Here is a 26,210-nt window from a genome sequence, read left to right on the forward strand (position 1 = left end):
GTGCCGGGCAGCGGGGCGTGGCGCTGGGGTCTGCGACCAGGTGAAGGCTAAAGGCTGCTGACCGGAGGGAGCGGGGCAGCGAGGCAGACAGGAGCCCATCAAAGGTGCAGTGACTGTGGCCGGCAGGGCAGCCTGCAGGAGCCCTGGGGGTGGCACTGCAGTGGGGGGGGCTGTCACCGGCTGGGGTGGGTGTGGTGCTGGGCTCTGGAAGGTCGTGCCCCCCTCTGGTGGATGGGGGGAGGCACTGGCTTCTCCTGCCATCTCCAGGGGAGGGTGGCGTCTGCGACCATCTGGGCGGTGCCCATTTGGCTACCCAGGTCACCTGGTGTCTGGCACCAAGGAGGCGCCAGGAGGCATGTGTGGAATGAGTGACTGGGCTAACCTGACCGCTGGCCAGGCGGGGGTGGCAGCGGGCGCTTCGGGAGGGCAGGCGGCTGGGGGCAGGGCAAGGAGGCCACAGGGGCGGCCCGTTGGCAGAGGGGCAGGGCCGAGGGCGCTGCAGACCGGGCCTGGGGCGCCTGCCTGGCGCCCAGGTGAGGCCCGCCAGCAGCCGACCTGGGCCCCAGACCCCAGGCACCTCTCAGGGGCGGGGTCCAGGTGCCGGAGCGCACCGACTGGGCCACGGGGTGAGAAACGGGCCGGACACCCCCGCCAAGCCGGCTCCCAGCCCGGGACGGGGCCCGCGGGCGGGCGGCGCGCCCGGCGAGTGCGGACAGGCCCCGCCGCGGGGGGATCTCGGGTCGGCGGGGCGGGAGAACCAGCCGGGCGGACCGGCCGGCGCGCGGCACCTGTCGGCGGGGGCGAGGGCGCGGCGCGCTGGCCGGTCGGGGCCCCGCGGGCTGCCCGCCCCCGCCGCCGAGGGCCCCGCCCGCCTCGGGAGTCAGAGTCCGGCCCGGGCCGGGCGCGCCCCCCGCCGTTCCCGGGGCGCGGCCGCGGCCTGTGCGCCGAGGGGTCGCGCGTTGCCGGGCAGGGCCGGGCCGCGCGCGCCCATTGGCCGCAGGTGGGGCCGCGCCCGCCCGACAGGTAGTGCGCCCCGCGCGCGCCATTGGGCCGCGGCCCGGGTCCCCGAGGATTGGCCCAGGTGGCGGCCCCGCCTCGCCCTCATTGGCCGCAGGTGCCGCCACCCCCGCCCGGCACCGCCCGCCGGGGCGATTGGCCGCCGGCTGGGCCTCGGGTCGGCCATGTTCGGGCCCCTCGGGGCCTGGCGCGCGGGACCCGGGCGCGCCCCCGCCCGCGCGCCCCCGCGCGCCCCGCCCGCCCCGCCCGCCCCGCCCGCGCGCCCGCGCGCCGGCCACTTCCCCGAGCCGACGGCCGCGGCCCCGGCGCCCGCGCCGCGCTGCCCCCGCCTCCGCCGCCCGCCTCGCCCGGCGCCCCGGCCCGGCGCGGCCCCAGGGCGCTGGCCCCCGCGGCGCGGCGCTGACCGGGCCGGAGCGCGCCATGCCCAGCAGGACCGGCGCCAAGATGGACGGGAGCGGCGGCCGCGTCCGCCTGAAGGCGCACTACGGCGGGTGAGCCCGCGGGGAGGGCGCCGCCGTCGCGGCCGTCGGGGCCGTCGGGGCCGTCGGGGGCCGGTCGCCCTCCCGCGGGCGTCCCGGCCGGGCGCGACGCGGGGGCACTGCGAGGCGCCTCCGGGCCCGGGCGTCGGGGGGGGGGGCCCGAGGTGCCGGGGCCCGCGGGGACGTCGCCGCGGGCATCTCGCGGCCGGGGTCGGGTCCCGGGCCTGCGGGGGGCGCGGGGCGCGGGGGGACGGCGCGGGCGTGGAGGGCGAGCGCAGACCTGCGAGCACCGGGGGTGCCCACGACGGTGCCTTTTAAATAGAAAAATCCGGGGTCGCCCCCTCCCCGTCCCTGCTGGGGGGGGGACGGGGGGCGCAGGCGAAGGGAAGGTGGCGCCCCTGCGCGGCTGGGGATGGGGAAGGCCGGGGCTCCTTGGCGCTCAGCCCGGGGAGGGCCTGCCCGCCCCCGCATGTGCCTGGCCCCCCTGCACACACCCCCCCTCCTGCTCCCCCTGCAACTCCCAACCCCCCCCACTCCGCCGCCACGCCCCTGCACGCGCTTGTACACGCACCCCGCCCCCTGGCCCCCACTCCCTCCCCCCCCACTGCTCCCCTCTCCCGTGCCCCCCTCCCCTCCCCTGCGGGGGGGGGGGGGCCCTTGCCTGGAGATGGGGGAGGGGTTGGTGCCGGCTGGCCGTGGCCTGGAGGGCTGGACCCTGGTGGCCACTGATGTCTGGGGGGGCGAAGGTGCAGCACGAGGGGCTCTGGCGGCTCCTTGGGGTGTGGAAGGGGAGCCGGACCCCGGCTGGCGCTGGGAGCTGACCCCCCCCCCCCCCGCGGGGCAGGGGGCAGGGACAGGCCGCAGCCCCAGGGGTGAGCGTGGCCACTGGGCATTCCGGCCCGGTCAGGCGTTCTCCGCCAGAGGAGGAGCGGCCCAGCCTGTGAGTGCCGGCTGTTGGGGCTCCCCAGCCCACTCCTGCGCCCCGTGATGCTCAGGCGGCCCCTGGGAGGGGCCCTGGCCTGGGGTGGGCCAGTGAGGGTTCTGGGGGCGGCCCTCTGCCCTCTGGGCAGCCCCTGGGGTTCCCGCCCGGCCAAGGCGACCCTGAGCCCAGGAAGGCCGAGCCCCAGTGGCTGGGGAGTCCGCTGCGGCTCCTCTGGGCCCGGGTGGGGGTCGGGGACCAGGTGGCACGGGCGGGAGGGAGGCAGCGTTCCACGGAGGCAAGGTGGGGAGCCCGGGGCCCCCACCCCACCCCACCCCACCCCGGCCCTGGAAGGCTGGGGTCACCGGGCCGGCAGCCTCCCTCCTGCCCCCAGTGTTTCCTGGGCAGGCGGCCCCCTCCCTTCCTTCCTGTCCCTCCGCGCCAGGCCCCTCCCTGCCCTGCTCATCCCCCCGCCCCCCCCCGCCCCCCCTGCCCCTCCCGGGCCTCTCCCTCAGCTTCATCTTCCTTCCTCCCCCCCCACCTCTGCTCCTCCCACCCCACCTCTCCCCCCTCCCCGCCCCCACCTCTCTCCTCACCTCTCCCCCCAACCCCGCCTCCCCCCTCTCCCCCCCACACCCCTCCTCCTTTCTGCCCCAAGCACCCAGGTTCCCCCTAATCCCAGCACCTCTCTCCCTCCCGTGGGTGCTTTTCCCAAGCGCCCCTGCCCGGTGCCCAGACCCCTGCGGCCTGTTGGTCCTTGGGCACAGCCGCCGGCTCCTGAAACCTCCTGCTGGTCCCCGTGTAGCTTCCCCTTGTCCCGTGAGGCCCTTCAAGGCTGGAGACCCGGGCGCCCCACTTAGCCGGCCTCAAAGGGTGCGCGGTCGCCCCCGGGCTCCCCACGCCTGAGCAAAGGGGCACCTCCCGCAGGACAGGAGCCTGCCCGGAGGGGCCCGCCGCGCCTGCGGTCCCTGGGCTTCACGGGCGCGCCCGCCTGGCCTCGGGGGGCGTGAGGGTTGCTGGGGGAGCCAGGAGCGGCTGGGAGTGGTCCGGGTGGGCGGCTGCGGCGCAGGGCTGGCTGCCCCCACTCCAGAGCGCCTGTGGCCAGGGGCTGGCGGGGGCCGGGCGGGAGCGCCAGGTCAGGAGTGCGGCTGCCACACCCCGGGAGCCCGCTGGGGGGCTGCGTGGCCCCTCTGTGACTGTCTCCCTTCCGCTGAGACAGGACAGGCTGGGGTACGCCCTGGAGAACCGGGGGTCTGGGAGCAGCAGTGGTTGGTTCTAGTGGCCAGGGTGAGGCCTGTGGGCCGGCCGGCTGCTGTGCCAGGGCCAAGGTGGGCACCCAGTGGGCAGCGCCTGCAGCCAGATGGCCCTGGGTGTGTTGCCTGGACAGGATTTCCCGCTTAAGCCCGCGTAAGGGCTCAGACACCTGCGGGGAAGCAGCTGCCCGGCACCCCCACCTCCAGGGCTCGGGGCGGCTCCGCTCGGGCAGCTGTGGCCGTCACTCTGCCCCCAGCCCTGTCCTGCGGGAGGCGGCCCCTTCCCTCCGGCATGGGGAGCTTGGTGGCGTGCAGGGCTCGAGCTGAGCCACGGGGTCCCCCACGCCTCCCCGGGATCAGGACCTGGTGCCTGCGAGGTGCTTCCTACCGCCGCCCCTTTCAGCGCCGTCTGGGAAGGCCCAGCCACCGCGGTGGCCTCGGGAAGCTGTGGCCAGTGCTCTGGGGAGGGCCGCGTGTTTTCTTGGGGAGAAGGGGGGTGAGCGGGCTCAACGTGCGGGTGAGCGTCTGCTCCTTTCTGCCCAGGGACCTCCTGGTCACCAGCCTGGACCCCGCGACCACCTTCGAGGAGCTGTGCGGGGAGGTACGAGACATGTGCGGGCTGCACACCGGGCACCCGCTCACCCTCAAGTGGGTGGACAACGAAGGTACGTGCCCAGCCCAGCTTCCGGCCCGGCCGGCGGCAGCGCCGCACAGTCTCCTGCAGGGACGCGTGCTTGGGGCAGGGGGGAGCACCTGCCCTGCCCGCTCAGTTCCGGCGCCGCTGCTCAGTGTTGGGGGCCAGCTCCTCTTCACCTTCTCAGGGCAGTGGGTGGTCAGTAGGCCAGACCGGGGCATCCCCAGTCCCGTCCCCACCACCCCCAGTCAGACACGCATCCATGAAAACCAGGGGACAGGAGGTAGTGCCAGAGAGACCCCCCTCCCATGTGGCTGACCAGTAGCCAGGGCCGGGGCGGGACGGCGGGGTCAGGGCTGGGGTTGGGGTGGCCAGCACTGGGGGGACCAGGCAGCAGCCAGGCTGAGACTGGTGGCCAGAGCACCGCTTCTGTGCCACCCCCCGCTGTCTCGGACAGACTAAGAACGTCCTTGTGCCCACGCCAGGAGGTCCACCTGCTGGGACCACTGACCCTGCTGGGGGCTGGACTGGCCTCATACCCCTCAGGGCTTGCTTCTGACATGGACCTGGTGCTGGGGGCGGCCTGACCCAGCCGGCCCGGCTCACCTGCCCCCCCGCGGGGGCTGACACTCCGGTGGGCCCGCCTTGGACGTCTGGCCTCAGCCAGGGGCCTTAGCGAGTCTCTTCCTGCCTAGGTGACCCCTGCACCGTGTCCTCCCAGATGGAGCTGGAGGAGGCCTTCCGCCTGGCCTGCCAGCGCCGGCACGAGGGGCTCGTGGTCCATGGTGAGGGGCTCACGGGGCGCACAGGGCGGGGTGCGGGACAAGCGGGGCGTGCGGCGGGGCGGGGGCAGGGCGGCCGGGCCGGCGTGTCCTGCTCGAGCTCGGCGGAGTCTCCGGACCGTGGTCGTCCGGTCCTCGAACGGGGGCGCTCGCTCTGCCAGGCCTGGGGCCGGCCCCCCAGCCACGCCTGCTCCCACCCTGAGCTGCCAGCCTGTGTGACCTGACAGCGGCCGCCCGAGCTCCAGGCCACCTCGGCTGGGTGTGGTCATCGCTCTCCCAGGCGCAGGGCAGAACCGCACAATTTGGGGAGCCCTTTATGGAAGCCTGGCGCTTTCGAATTTGCAGCATCTTCTAGATGAAGAAGAGCCGCGGTAGCTACACCAGCCCTTCCCGAGCCGTGTGCCCCGGAGGCGCCGCCCGACCCGGGGCCTCCAAAGACTGCGCCCATCCTGGCGGCGAGGAAGTGGGGTGCCCTTAGCGGCTTCAGGGTCCTCGTGGGCCTCTCACATGCCCTTTACCTGCTTAAAACGAGCCCGGGCCTGTGGCCGCACCCCGACCCCCGCTTTAGCGCAGGGCGCCTCCCGGGAGGCCCCGGCCACTGACCCGCCCGCTCTCTCCTCAGTGTTCCCGAGCATCCCTGCGCAGCCCGGCCTGCCCTGCCCCGGAGAGGACAGTGAGTGTCCCTGGCGCCTGCCCTGGGGGGGGGGGCAGAGTGGGGGGCGGCTGGGGGCGTGGTCGATGGAGTTGGGGGCGGGGCTACCAGGGGTCCCCGCATCCGCCGTGACACGGCAGACGCCTGTGCCCGTCCACGTGTGCTTCTGACTTGTGCTGCCTGTGGGGGTCACCAGGAAACACTGCGCCCCCCAGAGCACTGCCCCCAGCCCTACGCCAGCTGTGGTCACCCAGACCTGGTCATCTGCTGTCCCCAGTTCAGACTGGCCCTTTGGTCTGCACGGTGCGGCTGGTGGCCCCTGGCCGGGCTGCCCCACGCCGTCTTCCAGGCAGGACCCTGGCGGTCCAGGCGCCTCTCAGGCTGGCCAGCGCCAACCATCTCCTGGGCCCCAGCCAGCGGGCTTCGGGGAGGGCCGCCCCCTTCCCGCAGGGGCCTGGTGGGCGCCTGTCGCCACTCCTGGGTCAGGTCCTTGCCGGCCTTGAGGATGGTGGCACTGCCCGGTAGGGCTGCGTGGGGAGGTGGGGCCTGCCTGGAGACTCAGAGTGGGCCAGCGGGAGCAGACCCTGGGACTGGGCACTCCGCGGAGCTGCGGCCACTGGAGAGGTCCGGGACCCAGGACAGGGCTTTGTTTCTGGCCATTTCCACCGTGTCTTCAGGACCCGCGACAAAGTGGGGCGGGCTTCTGCGCGGTGCTGGGTGCCGGGTTCGTGGTGGCACCTGTGCCCCCTCCTGGTGAGGCTGACCCTCCCGGGCCAGTGGGCGGGCAGGAGGGAGGGCGCTGCCGGCCTCTGGCCCTGGGGGGGGCACCAGCGCTCAGGGCCTTGGGGAGGGGTGGGTGTGTCCGGGGAATGCAGAGAATGTGGGGAGCTGGCAGTGTGCTGGGCGCGGCAGTGCCCTCGAAACGCTCTCCAGGGCGTCTGGGCAGGGTGGACCCCCCGAGAGCCGGGAACACTCCACCGCACTGTGGGGCTGCCGGGGCTCTGCGCTGTTCGCTGACCTCCCTGACCTCACCGGGTGATGGCTCTCCGGGGCGCTGCCAGCGAGCTCCCCGGGGCCTGGGGCGGCTCTCCGGCCTTTCTCCCTCAGGCTCAGTGCCAGCGCTGGCCGTGGCCACTGTGGGCAGGCCCTTCAGCTCGCCAAGGGCTTCCCTGGTCCGCACGTGACCTCTCACAGTGCGGCCACCGCCGTGCGCAGAGCCGGGGTGGGGGGTGCAGGGGCGGGGGCGTGCAAGCAGCAGCCTCCGGCGCCTGGGGGTCACAAGAGGCCTGGACAGGACCCGGGCCCTGACCAGAGATGGGCGGGTGCCAGGAGTGGGAGTTGGGGACATGGGTGTCGGGCTGGAAGGGGCCCGGCCCGGCTGCGTTCACTTTCACCAAACCCTTCCAGCACATTCCGTGCAGGCTGTCAGTGCTGTGGGGCAACAATTCTGCAAAGTGCACGTAATTCAGTGTCACGTTTTGCCGGCTTTAAAGAGGGCGACTGACCGCAGCGGGCACACTGCAGGGCTCCTGGGGGCCCCAGCCCGGGCCTGCCTCTGCGCGGTGGTCCTGACGTCCGTCCGCAGCGCCTTGCTGGGGCCCCGCTCCCTCTCCCCCACTTTCTCACTGCGCCCAGCTGGCGAGTCGCTCTCCTAGCCGTTTCGATGTTGCGGTTCCCTGACGTTGCGTGTTGCGGGGTGGCCGTGCGGCCCCTCCCAGCTCTACCCCGGCAGGGCTCCCTGCCCTGCTCCTGGCCTGGCCTCCTGCGGTGACTCCTGGTGGGGCTGGTGTGGGGTCTGTGGCCTGGGCTGCAGCCAGCAGATTCGGGGCTGCCCTATGGGTGCGGGCCGGGGAGCCCCCTCGGGTGCCCTCGTGATGTCCCACTGTGTGCATGGCGACTGGCGGCCTCCGCCTTGGGGCTGCTGGGAAGGAAGGGCCTGGACACGGGCCACTGGGCTTTCCCCTGCCTGCGCGGGTCTCTAGCGATCTCCCGTCTGGGCGGCGGCTGCCCTCACAGGTGTGAGTCGGAGGCTCGTGTCTCCGTCGGCTCCTGGCGATGGCGATGCTGAGTGTCCACCAGTGCTCATGCGTCCCCACCCCCGTGCACGTCAGGCTGCTCCGCCCTTGGGCTTCAGTTCCTGGGCGTCGTGCGGTGACCCCTCAGCCAAGGGACGTGCGCTTTCTCCCGCCTGCTGACCCTTTCTGGACCTGACTTGGCCTCCAGGCACCTGCCAGGCGGTGGCTTTGGGGACCATGGGCCGGCGGTGGGGATTGGCCACGGGAGCAGCACCCCAGCAGGCATCCTGGGAGGGGAGATGTGGTGTCAGGCAACGGTGGGAGTCCAGGCTGCGGCCGTGCTCCACCAGTGGGACCCTGATCGTGGCTGCTGATGCACAAAATCTAAACTTGTCCTTGAGGTCCAGTTGGTCATTCTTTGTTGCCTGTGCACGTCCAAGAACAGAGCCGCCCCACAGATCTCTCGTGCTATGTTGTCTTCCAAGGGGCCTCATAGTTTCAGATCTTACCTTCGGATCCTTGAGCTGCTTCGAGTTGATTTTGTGTGGGGTCTCAGTGAGGGCCCAGCTTTGTTCTTTGCACGTGGAGTCCAGTTTCCCCAGCACCGCCGGGGGGAGAGACTGTCCTTTCCCCAGTGGGTGGTCTGGGCACCTTGTCAGAAACCCTCTGACCCTCTCGTGAGGGCATTGCTGGACGCTTCCGTGCCACAGTCTGTCTGCCAGTACCACGCGGTTTTGATTACTGTAACTTGGTGGTGGGTTTTAAAGTCAGGAAATGTGAGTTCTCCAGCTTGGTTGTTTTTCAAGAAGGACCCTTTGAGATTTCAGATGAATTCTGGATCTGTTTTTCTACTTCCGTGAAGAAATCATGGGAGTTCGATCGGGACCACGCTGCCTCTGTCCATGGCGTTGGGCAGCATGGATGACTCAGCAGTTTGCCTTGATGCGGAGACGGAACGTCTCCCTTTATTTATGTTCTCAGTTTCTTCCAGCACCGTACAGTTCCCATGTGCGGAATTTACCTTTTTAGGTTTATTTATTTATTTATTTTAAAAATTTAAAAAAGATTTATTTATTTACACAAGCACTGGGTACAGTCAGAAGCGCGGGAAGGTGAGAGAATCCACCAGAGCCAGAGCGGGGAGCAGAGCAGGCAGAAGGACCGAAGGACACTGCCGAGGGGAGCAGCGGGCGGCAGGAGAGGTCTCCGCGCCATGTGGGACCCTCCTCCGTTGGCCGGGGAGCAGCCGGGGATCGAACCGGCGCTGCAGAGGCTGCGGGCAGCTTCGCAGCCCAACGCTCCACCGCTGCGCCCCCGGGGAGGCCCCCTGGCAGGTTTATTTTTATTTTTATTTTTTAAAGAGGCCTGTATTTTATTTATTTCTTTATTTCTTGTTTATTTGTTTGTTTACACAAGCACTGGGCACAGTCAGAAGCGCGGGAGGGTGAGAGAATTCACCAGAGCCAGAGCGGGGAGCAGAGCAGGCAGAAGGACCGAAGGACACTGCTGAGGGGAGCAGCGGGCGGCAGGAGAGGTCTGCGCGCCATGTGGGACCCTCCTCCGGTGGCCGGGGAGCAGCCGGGGATCGAACCGGCGCCGCAGCGGCCGCGGGCAGCTTCGCCACCCAGCGCTCAACCGCTGCGCCACCAGGGAGGCCCATGGCAGGTTTATTTTTAAGCGTGTTATTCTTTTTGCTGCTGTGGTAGATAGCACCGTTCTCCTCATTTTCTTTTTTGCGTGTTTGCTGCTCCTGTTTAGAAATGCAACTGGCTTTTGTGGACCGGCTTGTTACCTTGCTGTTGTGCAGAATTCGTATATTTGTGCTGGCAACTTTTTTTTGTGGAGTCACAAGTGTTTTTTTATATCACCTGTGAAGAGAGCGCATTTTATTTATTCTTTTCCAATTTAATACTCTTTCTTCCTTTTCCTGCCTGATGGTTCTGGCCGGCTCTCCCGCGGCTGTGCCGGGCCGGAGCAGCCGTCACAGGCATCCCCGCTGGTTCCAGACCTTGGGGGACACTTTCGTTCCTCCCCCGGGTGTGTTTGCTGCGGGTCTCCACTTCCTACTTTTATTAAGGTGACAGTTTCCTCCTGTGACCTGATGATAAGCTTAGATGTCTTGGTCCCTGCTGCCGTCATGGGGCTGCTAAGCCCTTGGCATTCACATGCGGTGGCGGGGTCTCCTGTCATCAGTAGGAGTCTTCTCAGACCAGTTGATGCTGACGAGGTGACCAGAGGGCCCTCAGGCTGGGGCTGGCCACTGCAGAGTCCCAGTGACCGAGGCTCGAGCTTCGGTCCCGGCCCCACCTTGACCACCATTTGCTTTGAGAACCGCCCTCCAGCCACACGTGGCCTGTGCTCCAGTTGGCGCCCCTCCCCAACAGCTGACCCTTTCTGGACCTGACTTGGCCTCCAGGCACCTGCCAGGCGGTGGCTTTGGGGACCATGGGCCGGCGGCGGGGATTGGCCACGGGAGCAACACCCCAGCAGGCATCCTGGGAGGGGAGATGTGGTGTCAGTCCAGGCTGCGGCCGTGCTCCACCAGTGGGACCCTGTCCAGCATCTGGAAGCCTGTGGCCAGCTAGCCACTCCCTTCCCTTATCTGCAGAGCAGGAGGCTGGGGGTGTGACCACACCTGGAGCGGATGGGCATCCGTGTGCCTGCGGGATGGTCGCTGGCGCGGCAGGGAGGGGAGAGCCCCCCGGTCCTGGCCCTCACGCTCCACCAGCGAGTCAGGGCATCCATGGCTGCGGTGCTCAGGGACAGGTGTGGGAAGGAGGCTGCAGGGTCCTCTCCAGGGCCCCCGAGCCTGCCCTAGCCCTGACGGCACGGCCTGCCTGGTTCTGGGGCCAGTGGAGCAAATGTATATCCTGAGGTCGGCGTGTCCAGGCCCCGGCGCTGGGGCAGCAGCTCCAGGTACCCATGTGGGGCAGGTTCGGGCTGCCGGTGGGGGTGGCCCCTGCCCAGCCTGCTGCTGGCCCTCCGTGAGCGGCACCCCCTGCTGCAGCAGCCTCTGTGCCACTGGTGCAGCCTGTTGCTGCTTCTGGGGCTGGGGCCCAGTACCTGGGCCAGGACCCTCTGGGGGCAGGAGGGACTGGGTCAGAACCCGTGAGGCCGGGACCCTCTGCAGCCTCACCGGGTCTGGTCAGCTGTGAGAGAGCGTCCTGGGGAGGGAGAGCATCCTGGGCTGCTCTGGCTGCAGCTGTGTCCCCGGCCTGGCCACAGGGCGGGGGTGACAGGCCGTCCCTGCTCGCAACTTGGGGCTCCACCTTGGCGCAGAGGAGGTCTCCAGCCGCTGGGACGTCCAAGCAGGTGCGGGATGGCGATGAGGGAGCGGGCGGACGGCAGCTCTGCCTCCGTTTCCCCTGTGGCAGGGGTGTGGCTCAGAGAGCTCGGGGTGTGCTAGTGCCCGCTGGCCACCTCCCCTGCGCCCGGCTGGTGGCCCCTGGGGGTCAGCACCCGCCCCCGTGGCCCCCTCCAGCCCCTCACCTGGGAGTGGAAGGGAGTGAGGGGAGGGGCTCGGGGTGACCAGCAGAGGCCTGTTGGGCTGCAGGGGTCCGGCCTGGGTCCACCTGCAGACCCACTGGCTGGTGCCCATGCACCTTTCCCCGGCCGCTGGGCCCGGCCCTCCCAGGGCCGTGTGTGTCTCACAGAGGGTCCTGTTTCATCCAGCTTTGTCTCGAATTCTCCACAACAAGCTGGAAAAGCTAGTTTTCCACCTAAAACAGGCTTTTGATAAAAATGGCCCGTGCAGCCTGGTGTCGAGTCCCGCAGAGGCCCGAGCAGGCAGGATGGGCTGGAGGGAGGGGTGCTGGGAGGGGCTGGCCTCAGAGCCGGGGCTCTGTGCCCACTGGGGCCAGCGACTCTGCAAGGCCAGAGGACAGTGCTCCGGGCGAGGGCAGCGGGGCCGTGTGTGGGTCCCTGAACTGCTTCATGCGCGGGGGGCCTCTGGTGGGGCCGGCACTCCCACTGGGAGACGCTGGTCCTGAGGTGGAGGGGCCCCCGCTCCAGGAGCGACTCAGGCCCCGATGGGCCGGATTCGAACCCGGGCCTTGGCGCCAGAGCACGGGCTGAGTGGACCGGCCGGCCGGTGTGGAGCGCCCCCACCTGAGCCCGCACGGGCAGGGCCAAGGTGCTGCCATCACCCCCGTGTCTTTCAGACACGGGGTGGGGGATGGGATTAGCCGCTGTTCAGGGGACTGAGGGGGGCTGCGTTTGGGGGAGCCGGGGTGGGTGTCTGTCGGGTGCCTCCACCTGCTGGGGCCTCCGCCTGGGGCTGCAGGTGCCCATCCTGGCCCCCCCACCTGCTCCCCACGTGGGGGTGCTTCATCGGCCCTCCCCAACCTGCCCTCCTGTGCCCCGCCCAGAGCCGGGTCAGGCTCTGCTGGGTCTGTGCCGGCTCTTGCCTCGGTGGGCACCGCGCCCCGCCCGGCCGGCTGGGGCTGCCGCCGTCCTGCCGCCGGCCGCCCCTTCCGTGACGTCAGCGCCCGGTATCCAGGCCGTGTTTTAGTCGGCGCCTCAGCTGCCGGCTGCAGCCTCGGGGGAGCTCGCTGGGCCGGAGACATGAGGAGGCAGGGATGTGAGCGCGGGGGTCGGGCCGGCTAGCCTCCCTGTGAAGCCTGCCCGGGAGGGCCGCTGCAGGCGGCAGCCAGCGTGTGCGAGGCAGGAGATGCCCCCCCTGGCGCCCGGCGCGCCGTAGGGCGGGGGCCGCTGCCGAGGAGCCGGAGGGAGCGGTGAGTGGCGATGTCTCCGCGCCCCTGGCGGGGATGCAGGCCCGGCCGGTGTCCGTCCCCATCCCATCCCGGCCCCGGTGGCCCTGCTGGCCAGCGCTGGCCTCGTCTTCCCGGCGCGGCCGCCGCTGCAGGCACGGGCTGGGGCTGTCACGGGGTGGGGGCGAGCAGCCTCCGGTCTGGGCTGACAGGTCTCCAGAAAAACACGCCCTGGAGCGCGTGTGCACGAGCCATGCGGCCGCGGGGGCTTCGGGCAGCACCCGTGTCCCGAGGGAGGACGGGCGCGGGCCGGGAGGGGGCCGTTCCCTTCCCTGCTCCTGGCCCCGGCTGGTGGGTGTTCTGCTGCGGCTTTTACGCGCATCTGTGGGGTCGCTGCGGGGCCAGGCCCTGCACCTGCTCCCCACTCCGGGCCGCGGGCAGGCGCTGGCCCGTCCGCTCCGCCCCTGCTGCCTGCTGTGCCGCCGGCCGCCGGTCTAGGTGTCCTGACGAGCGAGGCCCGGCCGGCCCTGCGCCGAGATGGTTGGAGGTAGCCGGGACACGGCTGGTCTGCGGCCGCTGCGGGGGTGGGGGGTGGGGGTGCTCTCCTGACGTCCATTTTGCAAGGTGTTTTTGTAAAAGAGGAAAACAACAGCATGCGGCCCCTCCCCCAGGCTGGCGGGCGGTGGCGGGTGGCTGCTGGGGGGCTGCCCGGGGGTCGCTGGGGCCAGGGCTGCTGGGGCAGCACGGCTGCCAGGACTGCCGTCTGCCAGGGCCCATGAGCGGCAGGACGTGTGCAGGGGCGCCGAGATGGAGGGGTGTGGGCTCATGTGGGTCTCCCCGGGAGCAGAATCAGCTGTGTCACGGCTCCTCCGGGGGCGGGGGTCTGGGCCCCCCCCGTGAGCAGGCGTGGGACCCAGACCCTGCAGACACACACACCGAGGCCTGGGCGCAGCTGGCCAGCCTCTGGGGTTTCAGGCCTCGAGCCTCAGTAGGGTTCAGTCAGTGCCATAAAGGGGGACCGGCTGGGAGAGCTGCCCCTCAAGACTCCCACTTAGTGCTGATGTATCTGGCAGGGTCTGCGTCCGGCGGGGTCCATGTGCAGTGGGGATGGTTATTGTCCAGCAGGGTCCGCGTCCAGCCAGGGTCCACATGCAGCTGGGGCTGTGTCCAGCAGGGTCCATGACCAGTGGGGTCTGTGTCCAGCGGAATCTGTGCAGTGGGATGGTTCCAGTCCAGTGGGGTGTGCGTCTAGCTGGGGGTCAGTGTCTGGCTGGGATCCATGTCCAGCCGGGGTCCGTGTCCATCTGGGTCCATGTCCAGCCAGGTCTGCGTGTGGCGGGGTCCCCATCCAGCGGGGTCCATGTTCAGTGGGGATGGTTCCAGTCCAGCGGGATCCGTGTCCAGCTGGGGTCTGCATCCAGCCGGGGTCCATGTCCAGGCGAGTCCGTGTCTGGCGGGGTCCACATCTGGTGGGGTTCTCATCCAGTGGGGTCCATGTCCACTGGGGATGGTTCCAGTCCAGCAGGGTCTGTGTCCAGCTGGGTCCGCGTCCAGCTCAGAGGCACGTGGAGCTGCTGCTTCCTGCCTTGGCCACTCCAGCCTTTAGCCAAGTGCCTCCTTTCTGTCTCACGAAGCTGGGAGCCACTGGGGGTTGCCAGAGCCCTGGACTCGAGCCCACCCGGCCTCCCAGTCTCTCCTGGGCCCAGGTGCCTCTTCGTCAGTCCTGGGCAGCCGGGAGCCCCGGCGTGTGCAGCCTCTGGGTCAGGGGTGGGGAGCCCCATCCAGGCTGGGTGGGGCGTGCGTCTCTGCCACAGGCCCTTTCTACTGTTCCCTGCACAGCTGGCCGCAGGGCTGGCCTCGGGGTCTCTGTGCTGCTTCGAGCTGTGCATGGTGGGTCACGGGGCACCCTGAGCTCTGCAGAGCCAGGGCCGGTGGCACCCCGTCCTGTTGCTGAGTGGCCCATCCCAGGCTGGCGTCTCCTCCAGGCTATGCGCTCGCTCGTTCATGGGAGCTGGCCCGGCAGCCTTTCCCCAGCTGCCTGCAGCCTCGCGCCCACTGCCCACTGGGCCCCGCGACGTGTGGTTGCATGTGCTGCTGGGGCTCACGGGGCTGCTTCCGCCCAGGCCTGGCGCCCAGCGTGTCGGTGGCTCCGGGGCCCTTGCCAGCAGCCTTGGGGCTGGCCCCGGGGACGGAGGGTGCTGTGGCAGCCACAGGCTGGCCACACGTCCGTGGCGTGGAGGTGCCCTCTTTCCAGGGCCATGCTGGGGAGGAGGGGATGCCTGGTTCGTGCTGCGTGCTCTTCCCGTGAGTGTCCTCAGGCCTCGGGGCTCCCCAGCCCGGGGCAGGGCCGCGCCCTGCTGTCCCTGGCTGGCCAGGGGCTCTCGCATGGCCTTGCTGCCCCAAGACGCTCGTCTGCAGCCCGCCTCTGGGGCAGTCCTGACTTCGCTTTCTGTGCGCTGGGATCTGCACGAGGCTGGCCTTCACTTCTTTCTGTGGGGAGTTTTGAGAGATTTGATTTGCAGGAAGAGCAGGCCTCCCGGGGCGAGGGCGCACGGTGGGGGTGACCTCTCCCCTCACTCATGACATATTTGCCTGGAGTGAGGGTGTGAGGGCAGAACAAGGCTGGGCCTGTGTCACCTCAGGGAACCGGCTGCTGGTGCTTGGGCGTCACGCTCACACGCTGCCCCTATGCTCCAAGCTTGGCTGTGCAGGTCTGCGTGTCAGGCCATGTGATGGTCGGTGTGGCCTGCAGAGACCAAGGCCACCTTCAGACCCCTTCCTCTGGGGAGTGGCTGCCTCCCGCCTCCCGCCTCCCGCGCAGGGTCAGGTCTCCGTTTATTGTTTGATCCTGGCATGTTTACATTATTTGGGCTCATGAATATTCATGAGCCACTGGGACTGCTGTTCCTTTCTGGTCCAACTTCCAGCTTGTCATGGCGTCAGTGCTCGTCTTGCCGAGACGTTTCCTCAAATTTGCCTCTGTTTTCCTGTCAGACTCCCCCCACCTCCGGCCCCTCCTCCCGGTTCCCGGGCCTTCGCCCACAGTGACTGGCTGAGAACCGGAGCCGACGACCCGTGGGCCGGACTGAAAGGCTTTGTTGTGGTAGCCCAGCTGGGTATAGAAGCTCCGCCTCTGCCTCGGATGTCCACGCCTCCTGGAGCGTTTGGGGCTGCCGCGGTGGCGCTCCTGAGTCAGGGTGATGCAGCGGGACACCCCCCTCCCCTGTCTGGGGCCTTTAGTGTGGGCCCAGGGACGTCTGCTGCGTTTTTCTGCTGGTTTAGCCCCCACAACCCCCATCTTCCTCCAGAGCTTCTCTGTTCTCTTAGGGCTCTGACCCAGGCCCTGATTCTCTGTCCCATTTTCAGCTGTTGCCCTCTGCAGAGAGAGAGCATCTGTTTCCCTCGTCCAAGTCATTGGTCAAGTTTGTTTTCTTTCTTTTTTTTTTTTTTTAATTTTCTAGAGGCATGTCTTATTTATTTATTTATTATTTGTTTGTTTGTTTGGTTTATACAAGCACCGGGTACAGTCAGAAGCGCGGGAGGGTGAGAGAATCCACCAGAGCCAGAGCGGGGAGCAGAGCAGGCAGAAGGACCGAAGGACACTGCTGAGGGGAGCAGCGGGCGGCAGGAGAGGTCTGCGCCATGGGGGACCCTCCTCCGGTGGCCGGGGAGCAGCCGGGGATCGAATCGGCGCTGCAGAGGCTGCGGGCAGCTTCGCAACCCAGCGCTCAACCGCTGCGCCACTGGGGAGGCCCTCTTTCTTTTTTTTTTTTAGGATTTATTTATGAGTACAAGAGCTGGGGTGCAGGCCAGAGGTGTGGGGGGTGAGAGGACTCACCAGAGACAGAGTGGGGAGCAGAACAGGTGGATCCACTGAAACACACTGCTGAGGGGAGCAGCGGGGAGACAGGAGGGGTCTGCTGCGCCCTGTGGGCAGCTCCCTGGCCGGGGGCCGAACTCGTGCTGCAGAGACTGCGGACAGCTTCATAGGTTGCGTCTTAACCCCTCGCGCCACCAGGGAGGCCCTCGTTTGTTTTCTTGATTTTATTTTTAATCCCCAAGTACCCTGTGTCTCCCGAAGGCTCCTTTCTCAGACAGCGCCCACTGTCATCAGAGGCAGTGGCTGCTCTGAGGTTACTAACCAGCCGGGAGGTGCCACACGCTGTAGCCGCAGGCGCGCTTGGGCACTTTCACAGGTCGGGCTTCATGTGCGTGAATTCACAGGCCCCTGATGCCCCGCGGGCTGGGGGTGGCAGGGCATCAGGGCAGGCATGTGGTGGGCGGCCCTGTGCCCAGCTGTGCATCTGTGCTGGCCACGTGCCGCTCTGCGGGTCTGCACATGGGTAACAGACTCCAGCACATGGGAAATGCCATCCCCCGGTCCTTAGGCCGCCCATGGGCACCTCACTGCCCACCGGCCCTCGTCCCCTGAGGCCCCTGCCTGGCCCCCTGCAGCCATGTCCTGGCTCCCGGTCGGGCTCTGCAGGCTTCTCAGCGGGTGCATAGGGTGGTTCAGAGGTGTGTGTGGAGCGTTTGGGCTGGTCTGGCATTTCCTGCAGGACTGTGGCGTGAGGGGACCCAGCGGTGGGTGCCGCCTCATCTTGTCAGCAGGCCCCGTGCTAGGCCAGTCCTCTGGAGGGGTGACCTCACGGCTGAGCCCCTCCCACACTTCCCACCCATCCTGTCCAGGGGCCATGCTGCCCGGCTGCCCTCTGGGGGGTGAAGCTCATCCAGTGGGTTCGCCTGCTATCTGGGGACCCTCCTGCTGGACGCCCGCCTCTGCTCCCTTTGTGTGCTGCCTGTGGTGGTCCGGGCCCTCCCGGCTGCGGGGCTGGCAAAGACGCGGGGCCCAGTTCAGAGCGGTGTGGGGCTGCCGGTCCTGCTGCCCCACTGGCAGGGCAGTGACTGACTCAGAAGTAAGAGCTGGACCATGGCAGCCCCGGCCCGGCCCCGCCCCCACTCCAGCCTTGTCCCCCTCCTTGCTGTGGGGGCCGTGTGGACACCCCGTCCTGGCTGACTCACCTCTCCCCTGGTGTGAGCGTGCGTGTCATTTAGGATGGCGTAGAAACCACAGCAAGCAGGTCGTGCTAAATACCGGCCGTGTCAGAAAAACAGAAAAACGGCGTCGCCAAGACGCGCCAGAGTCTGCCCCTGTGGTCTGCCCGGGACCGTGGCTCCGGCCCACCCGGACGCGCAGCCTTTCCTGCAGGAGCCGTGGCCTCCCGGTAGCGGACGGACCAAGTACTGCCAGGCCGTCTGGGGGTCGCCCTCGCCCTCCCGGGCTCATCCCGTCACCGTTCCAGGCCTGTGTGCCGATCTGGGGGCCCCTTGTGTGTCTGGCTGAGCTGAGCCTGGTCCTGCCAGCCCTGTGGGACGCGTTCTGGGGTGTCTGGGAGGCCGGGCCGGGCCGGCCTTGCCCCGCGGCACGGCCCCTTCGCCCAGGCGTGGTTTCCCTCACGGCGGTGGCTCCTTACCTGCCCGGTCCTCAGACCCGGCCTGGGCCTCAGTGACCTTGAGCAAGACAGGGCTGGCCTGGCGGGAAATCCAGGCCGGGGCGGTGGCCGCGGGTGGCATGGGGAGGGTGAGCGGGGTGCATGGGGTGCGCGAGGCGGGGTGGGGTGTGGGGTGCTGTGCGGGGCCGGGGTCCCTCTCCTTTGTCTGCTTTTTTGTTGGTTGTGGTGAAAGTCAGCTGGTAGAAAATTGCCATCTGACCCTGCTGTGATTCTTGCCTTACGATTTTGTTGATGCACAGTAGCTTTAGGGTCCCAGCGGTGCAGAGCGGCAGGTGTAGACTCCGGGGCCTCCCACCGCGCGCCGCCCCGCGGCACGCCCCGGCCCTGCCCCAGGACCCCTCCGCTGTCCGGCCTGTGGGCAGGAGGGGGCAGGGCAGCCGAGCGCCTGGCCGCAGGCCTTGTCTTGTACATCTCGGCTCCCCCCACCCCCGGGCTTGGAGCCGCTTTGGGGGGCTGCAGCAAGGCACCCCAGCATGTGTCTCATGTCATCAGTTATTGTGGGAGAAGTTCACTCAGCGAGTCCTTTCTTAAAAACTCAGCTCTTCTTCTCACACCAGCATCCAGGTGGGGTGCAGCGGCGTCCACACGTGTCTGCTGGTCCCCGCCAGAGGGGGTGCTGTTGCCACTGGCCACGGGATGTGGGGTCCCGCGGGCCTCGGCCGGCCACCGCGTCTGGGGGCCCTCCCGGGCCGGTGGGGTGGGGCGGGCAGCCGGGCCGCTGGTGACTGGTGCGCCTGGGCCCCTGGACCCGGCCTTGAGGGCATCCTTTGTTCTGCCCAGTGCCAGCCGGTTCTGAAGGCGGCTTTCTCCAGCTGCCCGCCGGCGAGGAGAGCGCCCGGCTCCGGTCTGGGCTCCGCTGCCTCCCTCATGGGCCACTCAGGTCGCTTACCCCTCGCCTGCTCCTGCCCAGCCCCCGTCTCTGCGAGGCCAGCGGGGCTGCCATGTGGCGTCTCCTCACCTGCCTGCGGCTGTGGCAGAGCTGCCCTCACGGGCCACCCCCCCGGCGTGGCCTCATCCAGGGCAGCCTGAGCTTTGTCTGGGGCCTGTCCTCAGGGCCGACCTGGCCCTGGACCAGAGCAGCACTGGCCTCGTGGCTCAGTGGTCACCTCTGCGCTGCCCGGCCGGGCCTCTGTGGCCCATGGACACGGAGCCCAGGCCCTGCGCCCCTCGCCCACTCAGAGGACAGGGTGGCCGAGTGGAAGGAGTGGGACAGGGGGCTTCTCCCAGGCGCAGTCCCGGCTGTAGAGACAGCACAGGGTGACGGGAGGCTTTGAGGTAGACCGTCCAGTGCGGGGGGAGCCAGCCCCCCGGGCTCTGCAGGGTGCCCTCCGTCCCTTCCAGTCTGGTGCTTTTTGCCTTGGAGACACCGCCACGGTGGCTGGTGGCCACCATCCCGCCCCACCTCGGGCCGCCCAGCCCTTTCCTGCCTGCGGGTCCCTTGTGGCCCTTGCAAGGGGCTCTGCGCCCAGGCCCCGAGGGACTCATTTCGGGGGTGGCTCCTGCCGAGCAGCATGTGTGGCTGCCCCTGAGGCCAGGCATTGGTGCACAGGCCAGGCTGGCCCGGAGTGTGATGTCCTCCCAGAAGTGACCATGTCTTCAAGTTGTTTGACAGGATGAGGAGGGGCAAGTGTCCGCCGGGCACTCGCAGCGGGGAGCCTGACACCAGGCTCTGGGTGTTGGTCACTGGCCGCTGTCGCCGCGTGTCCAGGCCCAGGCGCCTGCCGAGCAGTGGGACGAGTGGTGGGCAGCGGGAGGTGGGCAGGTCGGCTGGACAGAGGTGCGCGGCCAGTCCCACGCCTGGTCCCCTTGGAGGGCCAGGCAGCTGCGGGGTGGGCCGGCCGCGCTGGCCGAGGCAGGGGTGTGAGGACAGCGCCGTGCTGGCGCCTCTCACCGGGTCTCCTGGCCGGAGGGGCATCTGGATGAGCTGCTGCTGTGCGGTGCCGGCCTGCTCCGGGCCCAGGGGCCAGGGAGTCCTCCTGGAAAGCAGGCCCCTCTGCAGCCCGAGCGGCTGGCCGGTTTGCTGCTGAAGGGGGTTGGGGCAGATGCCAGCCCACGGCCAGAGCCGGACAAAGCGCACCGTGGCTGCCCCAAAGCACCGACGCGGGGGCCGGAGCAGCCACAGGACTTGGCCCCCTCCGGCTCCGAGGCGCTGTGCTCGCCCGCTCCGGGACGAAGGCTCCCCATTCACGGGGACCGATCCGGGGACCCCGCAGCTGGAGGTGAGGGGCCCCCTGTGCAGCAGGGCCCTTGCCCCTGTGTGCTCAGCCCCCCGCCGGCGAGGCGGCCCAGCCCGGACGGGTGCTGGCAGGCGGGGCTCACGCGGGCGCCTGACCCCCGAGGGTGGACGGCCATTCCAGGTGCAAGTTGTCACGGACGCGGGTGTCCGGCTGGCGGAGCCCAGGTCAACCGCGGGGGCGGGCGGGGTGAGCGGCCTGCGAGGTGGGGCCGAGCAGGGGGCCGGGCCGGGGAGGGCCGGGCGGGGCACTCCAGGTGTCCCAAGGCTGGGGGCGGGCGCAGGGCCTGGACACCTGGCTTCCCCCTCGGCTGTGCCTTCTGAGAGCCGCCGAGGAGTGAGCGGCGCGGGCGCCGTGACCCAGTTCCTGCTCCAGTTAGGCTGCGCGCCGCGGCCCTGGCCCCGGAAGTCAGATTACTGGACAGGAGCAGAGAAATCTGGAAAGACATTTTCCTTGACTGCTTGGGGGCGTCGACGTTGGTGCCCCCCCCGCCCCCCCCTCACCACCAGGGCCCCCTGCCAGGCAGCTCCCGTTTGACTGGGGGTGGCTCGGGAAGGCCACCGGGCGCACCCGCGGGGCCTCAACCAGCAGCCGGCGGCGTCCCCTTCTCTCCCCCTCCCCAGTGCCCCGGGTCCCCGGGAGCTGGCCGGCGCCCCAGCCCCTTTCTCTCTCTGCCCTTGACTGCGTGGAAGCCCGGGTCCCCTTGGGGGCCCCGATGCAACCCGCGGCCTCTCCCGCCTCCCTCCCTCCTGCTTCCCGCTGGGGCAGGACCAGGGGGCAGGCAGCCTCAGGGCCAGGTGAAGGGCCAGGATGGCCTCGGGAGCCAGACTGACTCGGAGCCCACGTGGGCGCTGCCCTGCCGGCCCCCGGCCCTGCCGTCCGTCCCCTGCGAGGGCACGCCTCCCGGCACCGGCCGGAGTGTTCCTCTTCGGGAACAGCCTCCCACGCGCAGCAGGCGGTGGTGGCCACGCGGTGGCTGCCGCTGGGGACTCGTCTAGGGGAGGATACTGGCAGACAGGCCGAGACGGCAGGCCCGGAGCAGACACCTGCTGGGCGGCGAGACACTTGGTGGCCACTGGGCTCGCAGCGGGGGCAGCAGGCACAGGGACTCCTGGCAGACACGGACCCCTGCCTAGCTGCAGCGCAGACCAGGGCCACGCTGGCCGACGGCAAAGGGGACGTCTTGCTGGCCTGCCCCGCTGGCCCCTCGCGCCCCGCTGGACACAGAGGCCACCTTTCCTCGGGGGCAGGGTGTCCCAGCAGCCAGACCCTGCCCTGCCCCGGCCAGCCAGTCTTAGGCGGGTTTTCCATTGCTCTTGTTGTTTGGGGCAACTGTCCACTCCCGCAAGTGTCCGTCCTGTTCGCCTCTTTATTTCAGAAAAGCAGCCGAGAGGGAGCCCATCGGGCAGTGGCCGCCCGGCCCCCTGGTTCTCAAGTCTCCCCCTCATAGCTGGCTGCGGATCCCCTGCTCAGCTGCACCACGACCCCTGGCCCCACCGCCTCCTCGGGGAGTCCTGTCCGGGGATGGTGGGGATGGACGCAGGCAGGTGGGGGGGGGCGCGGGGATCCCAGGGGCGTCAGATACTGCCCAAAAGTTGCAGTGACGTGGGAAAACAATTACCTTATTAAAAATACACGAGGAGCCCCGTCCAGGAAGCTCCTGCAGTGGGGGGTGGACCCACAGTTCGCCTTCGGGGTCCCTTCTAGGACAAGGCGAGGCGGAGATCCTGGACCTTGGCGCTTTGTCCATCTCGTGCATTCATCACGGGCGGCGTCTGGGCCAGCAACAGGCACGGGGAGAGGCTGCACAGGGGCCTGGGGCATGGGTGGGGCGCGGGGGGGGCCTGTGCCTGCCACCCCTCCCCTCACACTGTGTCTCCCAGTCTGCATTCCAGGCTCCCGCGGCAGTGACTAGGTCCTCTCCCTCTCCCTGCCCGGTCAGGGCTGCAGCCACCAGGCCAACCGCCCCCCAAGCTCGCCACACCCGGGCCACCGTGGGCTCAGCGTACAGGGACACCCACCAGGCTGGATCCGGGGAGGGCGCCTGAGCCCAGAGTGATTCACTCTCTACTTGGTGGGCGCTCCACCCCCATGTCCCCCACACCCGGCACCCCCCACCCCTGCGTGCCCACACCCTGCTGCTGGGGACGCCCCTGGCCCTGCTCTCTGGCCCCCGCCGTGCCCTGTGCCTGCACCAGGAAGCCCCACCCCAGGGCGCTCCTCCATGCCGGGGCTGTGTGGGCGCTGGGCCCCGGGCCCAGGGGCGGGGTGTCCCTGACAGGGCTGAGCACCTGCCTGGCTGCCCGACACGCTGGCCCCGGCCCTGCGCGACGCGCATCTGCGCCCCTTCAAGTGCCTCTTTGGGCCCGACGCTGCCCAGGAACCCCACAGCCCCAGTGAGTGAGGGTGCGGCTTGCGGCCACGGTGAGGGCCCTTCCCGGGAGCTTGCGCTTGCTGCTCGTTGAAGTGGCGCCGCCCCCGTGGTCTGTCTTCTGCGCGTGGAGAAACGCGCTGGCCCTCTGGGCTGGCCTCCTGGCCCGCGGGGCCTGGGCCCTCAGTCTGCGCTGGCCAGCCGCGCCCCACCCGCGCCGGCCTCCCCCTCGGGCCTGCTGCGAAGTCTCCTGAGCAGCCGCTGGCCTCGCATCCAGTCCGGTCAACAACCAGGCTTCCCTGGAGCGTCGTGCCCTTGGTTTAGGGTGAACGGGTGGGCGAGCTCAGGTGTCTGCGCCCGGTCCCGCCCCTTCCCGCCTTCCCTCCTCCATGTCCTGTCACCGCCATCCCCGCGCGAGCTCCGCGTCTGCGCCCGAGCCGCCTCGGAAGGTGCCCCTCAGGTCCTGCTGTTTCCCGGGTGAGCTGAGCCCGGCCTGCTCCTCCGCGGCCTGGGGTCAGGCGTCCACTCTGAGCCCCGCAGGCGATGGTGTGTGCCCCCCTCCTCACCCCTCGCTCTTCCCCCTGCCTGCTGGTGCCCTCTGCACTCCCGCCCTGCCCTGCCCGAGTTCCACTGTCCAGCGAGCAGCCCCGAGCGACGCGCGCCCGCACCCAGGCCCCCCCCCCGCTGTGGACTGCTGGACCCAGGCCGTCGCGGCGTCTGGGGCCGTTTCCTGAGGGCGGTCTCACGTGTCCGGGTCGGCCTCTGCGGGCTGCGGGCCGGCCACATGGTCTGGGCCGGGATGGGACACTGCGGGCCGAGCGGCCATGGGGCCTGGCATGGGGCTTGCCATGGGGGCCGGAGAGGGTCCGGGTCGCCTCCGTGGGCTCCCGGTGCCCCGTGCGCCCGGCCCAGAGCTGCAGGGCGCGCCGTGGTTGTTCTGAGCAGCGGCCTTTAGATGATGCCTCCGTCGTCAGGGCCTCCAGCATGCTGGGCGCCATGGAAACCGCGTCGGCTGCCATCCCTGCAGCGCCCTAATTATAGAATTTCAAAGACAAGCAGAGAGCGTGGTACGGGGCGTTGGGAGGATAAGAGAAGCAGCCCACGCTCCAGGAGCTGCCAGGAGCTGCCGCTTCTCCACCGTCGTCCGCCGTGGCTCCCGCCACGTGAGCCACGTGGTGACGAAGGCGCCCGGGCACGCCCCAAGAACGCCCCCAGCCCCGTGGGGCGGACGCGTGGCCAGCTGTTGGGGGGTACACGTGGGTGCAGGTGGGGCCCTGCTGTGCCCCCATGCCCACCACCTGGCTTGTCCTCCGACCCTGTGCCTGCAGGGTCCCCTGTCAGGGCGGGGCTGTGGGGGCCGGCTGGGGCGCCCACCTTCTGAAGACACGTGTCTTCGTGGCTTCGCCTGGGCCCAGGGGCAGGGTGTCCCTGACAGAGGTCCAGGGGCAAAGCCATGAGCCCACGGCCCGGGGGCGAAGGCCCAGCTGGGTGGGAAGGGGCCATTTGGGGCTCAGGATGCAGATGGGTGGGGCGGGTGTGCAAGGGAGACTTCTGGTGGGAAGTCCAGCCCCAAAAGTTCTGGGGAGCGGTGGCCACATGGGCGTGGGTTTTTCAAGGAAAGCGATCCCACCTTCAGGTCGGAGGCCATCACCCCCTCTGGGCGGGCCCCTTGCAGGGCCACACAGCACTGGGCACTGCCCCAGCGGGGCGCCCAGGAGGCAGGGTGGGGGCCCCCGGGGGTGTCAGGGGAGGCCCAGGGCCCCCCAGCGGCCTGCAGCTCGGTTCTGAGGTGGCCGCGCTGCATGCGCTGTGAGCCCTTGGAGCCAGGGCCGCCTGGGGTCGGTCGGCCCCGCAGCACCTCCGGGACCCACACTGCTCTCAGATGTGGGGGGGCTCTCTGAGCCAGAGGCCCTGTGCCGGGCGGCCGGGACTTTGCAGACCCCCCGGGGGAACCGCGTCCTGGGCCGGGGGCTCTGCTGGTTTCCTGCAGACCTAAGGACACGTCAAGGTGAAGGGGGTGTCCCAAGGGAGGGACTGCTGTCCTCGAGGCGTCCGTGGTGGCCCTGCTTTCCAGGTCGTGGCACGGCCACATGGGACACCCGGGCGCCAAGCCTGGGTGGAGCCCGGGGTCCCGCCCCACAGCCCTTTGGTCTGGCCTGGCAGCTGAGGTGGGGGTGGTGCGTTCCCAGAGACGCCAGCAGGCACTGCGAAGCCAGGTCCTCCAGCGGCGCAAGGCGGTGGGGCGTCGGGGGTCCAGTGCGGGCCTGGTGGGGGGTGCCCTGAGTGTCAAGCCCAGAGCCCGCTGCTGTCGAAGCCCCTCCTCCTGAGGGCGGCCGCGGCTCTGGTCAGCCGGGGGGGCCCGTGGCGCGGGGCGGCTCGCTCTCCCACTGCCCCCTGGCCCGCGCCTGCCCGGCTCCCCAGAAGGCAGCCAGGCCGTCCGCCAGCTGTCAGGGGCACAGCCTTCCGATTTGGGGCTCGCGGGGCCGGCCCTGGTGTGCAGGTTCGGGGTCAGAAGGTCACCGTCCTGTTCCCCCTTTGGCCAGCGCGTCCCTGTCTCTGTCCTCATTGCCCCGGAGGGTCCGCCTCGTCCTGCCTGTGTCCCGCTCAGACGTCCTCCCCGAGCCTCCTCCCCGTGACAGGACCTGTCCCGGAGTCTCCCCCGGCGCTGGCAGGACCCGCCTGTGCGCCCTCAACTCCTCACGTCCTGACCGCTGTTTGTTGAGGGCACCAAGCTGGGTCCGGCCGGCCGGCGGTCACTCTGGGGGTCTCCTCCTGGCCTGCAGGCGCTGTCCTCTCGCTGCCCCCGGTCCGGCCAGCACGGCCACCCCTTGACCTGGAGTCCTCCTTGGGGGCCTGTCCCCAGGTGCGGCCATGCGGGGGGTCCCTGACCTTCCGCCCCGACAACAGGGAGTGGGATTTTCTCGCTGGGGGTATGGGGCGTTGCCCTGCACCCCATCTCAGACCGCGCTCTGTTGGTCCCCTGGGGCTCGCGGGGAGGGGGCCCTGGCGAAGCTGTGCGGTGGCGCGGACCCCACTCTTGGCCTTCCCGGGGTGTCTGTGCCGCTTGCCCCACGCGGCCTCGGGAGCTGCTCCCACTCCTGCCCCAGGACTCCGGAGGCGGTGGGCGCCGCCAGTCACGTCCGCGGGGTGTTTGGGGGAGCAAAGTTAGAAGCAGCTTTAAGGACCACTCGAAGCAACACCACTGCCCTGGGGGGCCGCAAGGCGGGGCTGGGTTCGGGCCTCGGGGGACGGGAGGGGCGGGGCCTGTAGGAGGGACGGGGCCCCACCGGTCAGGTCAGGGCGTGGGGACCACAGGGGGCCAGGGGGACGGGCAGTGGGTCGGGGTCCGCAAGGCAGCCCCAGCGTCGACTGCGTGTGGTGAAAGCGTGTTGGGTGACGCGGTGGGCGCCGCGCGGGAGCCCTCGCTCAGGGCTGACAACAGGCTGGGGCAGGGGCCTCCCTCAGCGGCCCGACCTCACCACGCGTCCTGCTGCCCAGCAGCCGCGCCAGCCCCCTGCCCAGCCCCGCCCCATCTCGGAGGATGCCCCAGCCCCGGGGCCCTGCTCCCCCCCCACCCTGGCGCACCCAGGCCCCCTGCAGGAGGAGGGGCGGGCCAGCTGCCCCCACGAGCT

At 69.6% G+C, this 26,210-nt stretch overlaps 1 protein-coding gene across 3 annotated transcripts in view; it reads left to right on the forward strand.

Moving 5' to 3' along the window:
- Positions 1-1,437: 1,437 nt before the first annotated feature.
- The window catches only part of PRKCZ (protein kinase C zeta), a gene marked incomplete at its 5' end in the record, with an annotated part of 35,968 nt that continues 11,195 nt past the window's right edge, over positions 1,438-26,210 (forward strand). For all 3 annotated transcript variants that reach the window (XM_084241651.1, XM_084241652.1, XM_084241653.1), the window contains 4 exons: positions 1,438-1,508; positions 4,212-4,333; positions 4,998-5,087; positions 5,707-5,757. In XM_084241651.1, coding sequence (XP_084097777.1) covers positions 1,438-1,508; positions 4,212-4,333; positions 4,998-5,087; positions 5,707-5,757 — 334 coding nt within the window. The remainder of the gene's footprint in view (positions 1,509-4,211; positions 4,334-4,997; positions 5,088-5,706; positions 5,758-26,210) is intronic.

The sequence above is a fragment of the Talpa europaea genome, assembly GCF_964194135.1.
Source record: "Talpa europaea genome assembly, chromosome: 9".
Lineage (NCBI taxonomy): Eukaryota > Metazoa > Chordata > Mammalia > Eulipotyphla > Talpidae > Talpa > Talpa europaea.